General features: G+C 52.4%; 1 protein-coding gene across 1 annotated transcript in view; it reads left to right on the forward strand.

The window, feature by feature from the left end:
- The window catches only part of ALPK3 (alpha kinase 3), a gene marked incomplete at its 5' end in the record, with an annotated part of 52,481 nt that overhangs the window by 21,073 nt on the left and 22,135 nt on the right, over window positions 1-9,273 (forward strand). The window contains 2 exons of the mRNA XM_006152867.3: window positions 3,167-3,284; window positions 3,888-5,142. Coding sequence (XP_006152929.1) covers window positions 3,167-3,284; window positions 3,888-5,142 — 1,373 coding nt within the window. The remainder of the gene's footprint in view (window positions 1-3,166; window positions 3,285-3,887; window positions 5,143-9,273) is intronic.

Consider the following 9,273-nt stretch of genomic DNA (forward strand, 5'->3'; position numbering starts at 1 on the left):
CTCCTCTCAGGATCTTGGGCACGCACGCACATGCACCCGACATGAGTTTAAGCCACCGGGTCCGGGACTCGAACTGTGGTCAGCTACATGGGAGTTCAGCAACATAGCCATTACACTAACTGCTGGTCCCAAAGGAAGCTCTTTTTTCCAATATTTCTTCTTGTTTCTTTTTCTAGATTAGTCTGCTTTAAGCTCTGAGTAGCATCTTGGAATCCAATTTAACTATAATACATTTTTTTTTATTTTATTTTTTTTATTATATAATACCTTCTTGAAATCTTCTAGAACATCATCAAAAGATCCCAGCCTACTTATCAGCCCTTGGTTATAATATGGAACTTGGAAACTGGGTTGGATTTCTGTGGAAGATGTGTGGTTTTCTGTGGCTTCTCAAAACTAACCCTGAATGGGCACCGCAGTTAGAGTAATGGCTATGTCGCTGGAATCTCATGTAGTTGACCGCGGTTCGTGTCCTGGACCCAGTGACTTAAACTTGCGCCGGGCGCATGTGTGTGTGTGCCCAAGATCCCAAGAGGAGAATGGAGGAGAAGGGTTGCGGCGTGGCCATCCCCCCTGGGGGCGATTTCTCGCTTTCTGTCTCTCTCTGTCTTTCCGGCGAGCGCACACACACTATAGCAAAAACCTCTCCAAAAAAAAAGGAAAAGAGCTAATATGGTCTGTTGGTACATGGATTGGAATGATATAATGGAAAGGAGAGGCCGATGACAAAGGAGAGGGCAAGAATAATTGTTGGAGAGATGTCCTTGGTTAGACAGGAGGGGATGGAACCCAGTGAGGGGCTGCTTGAAGTTGGACCGTGGCTTATCCGTGGACAGAAGTGACAGCTGAGCGTGTGTGCAGACGCCCCGGTGCACTGCTGCCTCATGTAGGTACGTGTCCTAACTTTCCTGCTGTGCAGCGAGTTCCCGGAGAGCAGAGGCTCTGTCTTACATGGTTCCGCGTCTTTATAACCCTGGCTTGAGAGACGGCAGGTGCTTAAATACATGTAGTTGGTGCCACACAGCCACGTTCTGGTCGACGAAGAACCCTGTGTACTACGGTGGTTGCCATGAGATTAGAGTGGGCTGTACTGCATGGCCTGGGTATGCAGCGGGCTGCACCACTGAAGCTTGTGCAAGTCACTCGGATGCTTGCACGACGAGCAGACCGCCTGATGACACATTTCTCAGAACAGACCCCTGTCGTTAAGTGACACATGGCTGTATTTGAGTGAGAGTAGGAGTCTTTTCATTTCTTTATGTTGTCATGCGGTATTAAAATATTTCTTCTTTTATTTCAATTGCCAGAGAGTGCATGTGCTTGCCAGGACGAGACAGAGATAGCGAGAGAGAAAGCACCACCCCTGACCTGCCGCCATGGAATATGGCTATGCTGGGTCCCCTTCTCCATTTCTCCTTCCCCTCAGGATTTGGAACATGCACACACACCTGCCTGGAGTGCCTTTCAAGCCTCCAGGGGCAGGGCTGCAAAGCACAGTTGGGCACGTTGGCTCGAGCTCCCTTAACTACTGTGCTGCAGGGCAGGCCCACGATACTCCTTCTTATATATGTGGAGGTTTATACTGAACAGTGAGGTCTTGGTTGTAGAACAGGGTTTTTTTTTTTTTCCTTTTGTACCTGTCTAAGAAGTCTTTGTTTTTTAACAAGTAGTCCAAAGCAGTTGGGATCAGCTTAAGATATGAAGTGGAGGACCAGCAGGTAGTCAAGCAGCAGGGAGGTTAAGGTAGTGGGATCCCACATGGCCGACTGTACGGTTCAAGTCCCAGACCCAGTGGCTTTAAAATCACACCAGACACATGGGTGTATGCCCAAAATCCCAAGAGGAGAATGGAAGAGAAGGGATTGCAACATGGCCTTCCCCCCGATTAAGTGATTTCTCACTTTCCCCTTCTCTCTCTCTCTGGCAAGTATATGCACCCTATAGCAAAGCTTAAAAAAAAATAAAAGACACAAAATGGAATTTGTTGGTAAGGCTAGAGGGGCTTCTCATAGACTTAGGATTATGGCTGTGCCCAGGCAAGGCCTAGAGCCAGTATTTGGAAGTGTGTTGGGACTCACTGTCTCCCACCTCCTCTTTCCTCTGAACATCAGCTTAACTTTTCCACTGCTCACTGCAGACTGGCTTTGCATTTCCATCCACGTCACAGAACATGGCTGCCCTTGCAAGTTATCTTGACAGACACGATGGCAGGCTGTCTCTAGGCCCAAGTCTGAGGTCGAAGAACTATTTTAGAGGGTCCAGAAGGTGGCAGTGGTGGTTAAGGCACTGGACTCCCACGTGGTCGATGGTGGTTCAAGACCCAGATCCAGTGGCATGAAACTTGTGCCAGATACTTGTGCCCAGGATCCCAAGAGGAGAATGGAGGAGAGGGGATTGTGGCATGGCCAGTCCTCCCTGGGGGATGATTTCTCAGTTTCTGTCTCTCAATCTCTCGCAGTCTGTCTGGCAAGTGCAGGCACCCCATAGTAAAAATCTCTCAAAAAGGAAGGGCCTGGATAGATTGGCTCATCAGGTGTCTATTACTGGATCCATCAGCTGTGGCCAGGGAGGCAGGTGACATGTGTTCCTAACAGCTCTTCTTTGTGGGTAGATGGAAGCCTCCAGACACCTCAGTTAGTCTCACTATAATGGAGGGGTTTGTGAATTGGCATGGATGGGTGGATAGATCGACAGTGAGTGAGTGAAGGGGTGGATGGACAGATGTGTGCTCTCGCTGTGTGGTCAAATAACTCTGAATAGCTCAGAAACCTAGAATGAAAGGAGAGTGCTTGGCAGTCCTGGTGGTGGCGGGTACTGAGGAGGGGACTGTGAGGACAGGGCCCTGATGGCAGCTGAGGGTATAGACTAGGCCACTGTGGAAAGGAAGCTTACTGTCACGAGTCAAGGATTTCTGGAAACTCCTTGCTTTCCTTTCCACTAGGAAGCTCCTTATTTTCGTGTCGCAGCTGAAGGGGCACTGTTTTCAGCTTTGACAGGGACTGGTTTCTGAAAGTAAGCCGAGATGTACATGGGCCCTGTTCCAGCAAGTCTGGGGCAGCCTGTCCACGCTCTTCAGGTGGCCTAGGGAAGCCTTCGCCTCCTGTCCTCTCCTCTCACTATTTTGGAACTCACCTTCCTGCAACCCAATCTCCTGCTTCCTTCTCAGGGTACCCGGAGCCAGAGGTGACCTGGTACAAGGATGACACGGAGCTGGACCGCTACTGTGGCTTGCCAAAATACGAGATCTTTCACCAGGGCAACCGCCATACCCTGCAGCTGTACAGGTGAGGGAGGAGGGCCTGTCCTGCCCGCCCTGCCCTCCTGAGGGCCCCGAAGCCTGCACCCACCCACAGACACAGAGGCAGCTGGGCGGGGATGCTCAGGCACTCTCTGGGGTTCGATGGCGGGTTCTGCCATGGAGTTGAGCCACCTGGCGCACCGTGTCTGCCTACCAGTGCTTGGGATCTCCTGGGGCCAGGGTGGGAGGATTTCTGACAGCCAGAGAGCTGAGCGCAACCAGAGGAGGTCCTGACCCTTAGAAACATTTTTCCATGAGGTCAGATGCCAAAAAAAGCAACCGTGTCATCATTACTTCACAAGGGGCTGTGTCGGTCACCTGCTTCTACAGGGAGCTCTCCTGGGCCCTACGGATAATCCCTCTTGGGACAGCATGACCTCGGTCAGCTGCCATCCTCTTGCCAGCCTCAGTTTCCTCAGCTGTCACAGAGGTGTCGTCGGTGGTGATATCTGAGGCAAGGGCACGCACGCAGGGCTGGACTTGCAGGGGCAGGAGGGAGCCCCTCACCTCTGAAGGGCTCTGGCTGTGGGGAGTGGGGGCTCTTGTCTCTCAGGGGAGGAGAGGTGGCACCTCGTGCTCCTGTCTCTAGGTGTCAAGAAGAAGATGCCGCCATCTACCAGGCCTCTGCCCGGAACACCAAGGGCATTGTGTCCTGCTCAGGGGTCCTGGAGGTGGGCACCATGACAGAGTACAAGATCCACCAGCGATGGTTTGCCAAGTTGAAGCGCAAGGCCGCCGCGAAGATGCGTGAGATCGAGCAGAGCTGGAAGCACGGGAAGGAGGTGGAGGGGGAGGCCGACACACTGCGCAAGCTCAGCCCTGACCGCTTCCAGCGCAAGCGACGACTGAGTGGGGCGGAGGTGCCGGGCCCCCCCGCCCCCCCCGCCCCTCCCAGGGAGGCAGAGGACGGGACCCCGGTGCCTTGGCAGGAGGGAGAAGCCGAGTCTCCCCAACACCCAGGTTTGGGCCTGATCAACAGTTTCGCTTCCGGAGAGGTGACCACCAATGGCGAGGCCGCCCCCGAGAACGGGGAAGACGGGGAGCATGGCTTGCTGACCTACATCTGTGAGGCCATGGAGCTGGGGCCTCAGAAAGCTCCCAGAAAGGAGTCTGGGGCCAAGAAGAAAAAGAAAGACGAGGGATCTAAGCAAGGTGTGCGGAAACCAGAGTTCGAGAAGGCAGCCCGAAGCCGTTGGTCTTCTGAAAACCGTGTCCCTGGATCGGACAGACCTGATTCCGGTGGGACTCAGGGGGCCGTGGATAGGGAGCAGCCCCAGACCCAGCCCAGGAGCAGGGCTGCACCGGGACCTGGGTCCTCTGGATCAGACGGTTCCAAGAAGCCAGACTCCACTGTGGGCGCTCAAGACAAGGCCCAGGATGCCCCGGCCCCGACCCCCGCCCCGGGCCCAGACCAGGAAGTGTACTTCTCTCTGAAGGACATGTACATGGAGAGCACCCGGACAGTCAGGCCTCAGCGGGAAGATGCGTCCCGCCCACCAAGTGTCAAGGCACCAGGAGAGATTCCCTCAGGGAAGGTACCCATCGAGGCTGGAGAGCCAGGCATGCCTGCCGCCCCTGGCCAGCCCACACCCTCCTTGGCTCCACCGCCCACCAGGCCTTTTAACAGGAGGAGATTTGCTCCCCCCAAGCCCAAAGGGGAGCCCGCCACCCACGGCCAGCCTATTTCCTCCCTAAGTCAAGCTCCAGAACACAAGGAGGCCCAGGGCTCTGGGAAGAACCCGCCCCAGACCTCTCCCCAGGTGCCGACACCCCCTGCCCGGCGGAGGCACGGCTTGCGGGACAGCCCCTCGCAGGGGCGAGCCAGCCACAGGACCCTGGGAGAGGTAAGTGTGGGTGTGGGTGCTGGAGGCCACTCTGGGAAGCTGACCTCACCTCATGGAAACTCTTGCTGCCACAGCCCGGCAGCCATGAGCAGGGGGCTATTTATAGAAGGGGGTGGGGAAGGGAGGGTGTGCCAGCCAGGAGCAGGGACCACGGGCATGGCCTCACCCCAGCCACTTGCAGATGCCAGGCAGGCGGGCAGCACATCCTGACTGTGACCCTCTCTTCCAAGAGTGTAGGTGTTCACAGCCAAGGGGACGAGCCCCAGAGGGAGGAGGAGGGGACCAGTGGGGAGTGTTCCATGAGCTGTTCTGGGGAACAGTGTCTCATGGGGGAGCCTGAGGAGCAGGGCAAGCCTCAATAGATGGTAGGTCTTATGGGAAGATTTAATAAAAAAAAACCTGAATGTCAGGGCCAGCAGGTGACATGGTGGGTAAGGCACTGGACTCCCACATGGCTGACCGCAGTTTAAGCCCCAGAACTGACAGCTTAAAAATGCCGGGTGCATATGCATGCATGTCCAAAATCCTGACAGGAGAATGAGGCAGAAGGGATCGAGGTGTGGCCATCCCCCGAGGAGTGATTTCTCACTTTCCCTCTGTCCACGAGTGCACATGCCCTATGGCAAAAAAAAATACCCTTAATAAAAATACTGAGTGTCCAGGAAATGCTGGTTTCATGTTTCCCTAAGGTTTTGGAGTCAGGTATAGCTACATGCAACACATAGATACGTATTTCCAACTGACTGCCCTTCACATGGCGCGGTCTTGGGCAAGTCGTGAAATCGGAATAGTGAGGCTGATGATACTATTTCATCGGGCTGTTGTAAGACCAGGGTGCTCAGCACAGGGCCTGGTGCCCAGAGAGAACTAACCAAATGACAGAGTAGGATGTGCCTGTGGTGACGGAGAAGCAGCCTGCTTTCCTTAGGAACGGGAATGCCCTCATTTTCCGGGCACAGGTACCCAGCACAGAAGAGTCTTATGAGACAGGGATTGAGAGAGAGTGATTGTGGGGTGTCCACTTGCCCAGGAACCTGGCAGGCAGGAACAGCATGAAGGAGCTTGAGGACGAGGATGGGGAGGACCGACAGGAGGGACACAGCTTGTCGGTTGGTGCTTCGTGTTTCGGGACGGGGAGGGCAGGGTTTAAAGGGTTGAGGGAGACAGAGCATTTTATAGTGGGGCAGAGAAAAGGCAGTATTCCTTATAAATGGCAAGGAAAAGGAAGCGTGGAGGAGTCAGGGTGGGGTAGGTAAATGAGGGGGACATGTTGAGCCTGGGCTTTCTTTTCTTTTCTTAGTCATTTTTTCAGTTTGCTGGAGGGAACGTACACTCCCCAGCAAGAAATGGGGGGGGGTGTTGAAAAGGCACCCTTCCCCCATGGGTGATGGCCATGCCACAGTTCCTTCTCCTCCATGTATCCCTCCTCTCAGGATTTTGGGCATGTATGCACATGCACCTAATGTGTATTTCCAGCTGCAGAGTCTGGGACTCAAACCACGTGGTCGGCCATGTAGGAATCTATCCGCCTTAACCACCATGCCACCAGCTGGTCCCAGATGGGCCATGTTTATTCTGAGAAATGATTGGTTGTTTATCTGAAATTCCAGTTTAACTTGGTGTCCCATGTTTCTCAGCCCTGGGGAGAGACAGGGAGTTGGAGAGACCTGAGCGGAGACTGTGGGGGTGGAGGAAGCAGGAGGCCTGGGCCCCCGAGTGGAGCTGTGCTGGAGAACAAGAGGAGGGCTGGAAAGCAGTGTCATGGAAGCGGGCAGAAGACAGCTGGTTTCTTGGAACAGTGAAAGGAAACACACGAGGGACAGCCTCTGATGGGGGAGACCAGGTTCCAGGGTGACCGGGGGAAATGGTTTTCTTTCAGTGGGTGCTGAGGGCAGACTGAGGCTTCAGAGTGGGGCACGCTTCAAGGACCTCAAACCAGACTCTCTGGAATCTGCTCGTGACTCTGACCCTCCTTGGGCTTGGCCTCCAGCAACTTTGGACACTGGCATGGAAGGTTCCCAGCGGCCCAGGCAAAGCTCGGTGGGGCAGTGCCACGTGCTGACAGCCTCAGGATGGACAGCACAGCCTTGCCAGAGAGATGGCCGTCGGTGGCCCTAGGGAGCTCATTTAGGAAGTGACCAGGCCCACCGCCAAGTCTCTGTGTGAATCTGGCTTCTCCACCCACAGGGGTGAGCCCCACACTAGAATGGCTGTGTCCTCCTGGCAGGGCCAGAGGAGGAAGTGACAGCCCTGCCCCCTTCCTTGCCTCCCAAAGGTGGGGGGGGGGGCAGTGCTGCAAGCACCTGAGAGGTTGTCCTGACATCCTCTGCTCCTGCCAAAACCTGTATGGTTTTTATTATTTTATTTTATTTTATTTTACTTAAAAAATTGTGAAATGCACCATACATGTGAAAAACATATTTAACAGCTATATACATATATTTTTTTTAACTTGCCTTTTAGTGGATGAATTTGATTCATCTTTCATATTCCTTTTTTTTTTAAAATTTGCCAGAGAGCACATGCACTCACCAGAGAGACAGAGGGAAAGCTTGAACGATCTCCCCCATGGGGCATGGTCACACCATAATCTCTTCTCCATCTCTTCCTCCTTTTGGAATTTTGGGCATTCACACTACATGCCCTGGGTGTTTTTCAGTCTGCTAGGTCCAGGACTTGAACTACATGGTCAACCATGTGGAATCCTGCTGTCTTAGCCACCAAGCTACTAGCCGTTCCAGTTTTTCATAATCTTATCCTGCCAAATCTTTATTTATTTAAAAAAATAACCTTTTCTCTTTTTTTTGCGTACTAAAGAAACACATGATGAAGGGATTATGATGGAATTATTACATTTGCTGTGGGTCCATAAGGTAGGAGGCCACTCTATTTTTGGGGGGTAGTGAAGGGAACTCAGGAAGTCTTCAGAGACAAGAAGAAACTTCAGTGAGGTCTTCAGTATGAGGAGTCCCTCAGGTAGGCAAGGAAAAGGGTGAGAATGTCTAGCAGAGAAATAAGACAGAGAGGGGCCAGCAGTTGGCATAATGGCTGTGTCACTGATCTCCCATGTAGTTAACCACGGTTCAAGGACCGGACCCGGTGGCTTAAACTCACGCCAGGCATGTGTGCGTGCATGCTCAAGATCCCAAGAGGAGAATGGAGAAGAAGGGATTGTGGCATGGCCATCCCCCCAGGGGGATGATTTCTCACTTTCTGACTTTCTGTCTTTCTGGCGAGCGCACGTACCCTATAGCAAAAACCTCCAAAATAACTAACTAACTAACACAGAGAGTAGTTATAAAATAGCACAACTGTCATCTTAGCAAGTTAGTATTGGGTAGAGGAACCCAAGAGATGAACTTAGAAAAACAAATCTGGGATCCTTACTGAAAGATGGGCTTCGTTTATTACACAAGGGTTTATTTCTTTATTTTCAATTTCAATTTAATTTTTGTTGCATATGTGTAATGTACATGTGGCATCAAATTCAGAAAGGTTGCAAGATATACAGGCAGAGCCAGCAGGTGGAATGGTGGGTAAGGCAGCTAGATCCCACATGGTTGACTGTGTGCACAGTTTGAGTCTGAGACCCGGAAGCTTAAAAAGTATGCCAAGTGGGACCAGCAGGTAGTGTAATGGTCATGTTGCTGGTTCAAATTCTGGACTCTGGCTTGAAACTCACACCGTGTGTGTGTGTGTGTGTGTGTGTGTGTGTGTGTGCGCGCGCACGCACCCAAAAATCCCAAGAAGACTGGAGGAGAAGGGACTGCAGCATGGCCACCCTGCCGGCTGCGGGGGGGGGGGGTGATTTCTCACTTTCTGTCTCTGTCTCTCTGGTGAGCTCATGCACCCTATAGCAAAAATCTCTCTTAAAAGAAAGAAAGAAAGTAAGAAAGAAAAACATGTCAGGTGCATGTGTGTGAATGCCCAAAATCTGACAGGAGAGAGAAATGGAGAAGGGGTTATGATGTGACTATTTCCCTGGGGGAGTGCTTTCTCATTTTCCCTCTCTTTCTTTCTGTCTCTCTGGTGAATGCATACAACCTTTGGCAAATTAAAAAAAAAATTAAAAAGGAGAGAGAGAGAAAAACAAGGTACACAGGGAATCTTAAGTCTCCCCTTCCCTACCCC

This window comes from Tupaia chinensis, unplaced genomic scaffold (genome assembly GCF_000334495.1).
Source record: "Tupaia chinensis unplaced genomic scaffold, TupChi_1.0 Scaffold000359_1, whole genome shotgun sequence".
Taxonomy (NCBI): Eukaryota; Metazoa; Chordata; class Mammalia; order Scandentia; family Tupaiidae; genus Tupaia; species Tupaia belangeri.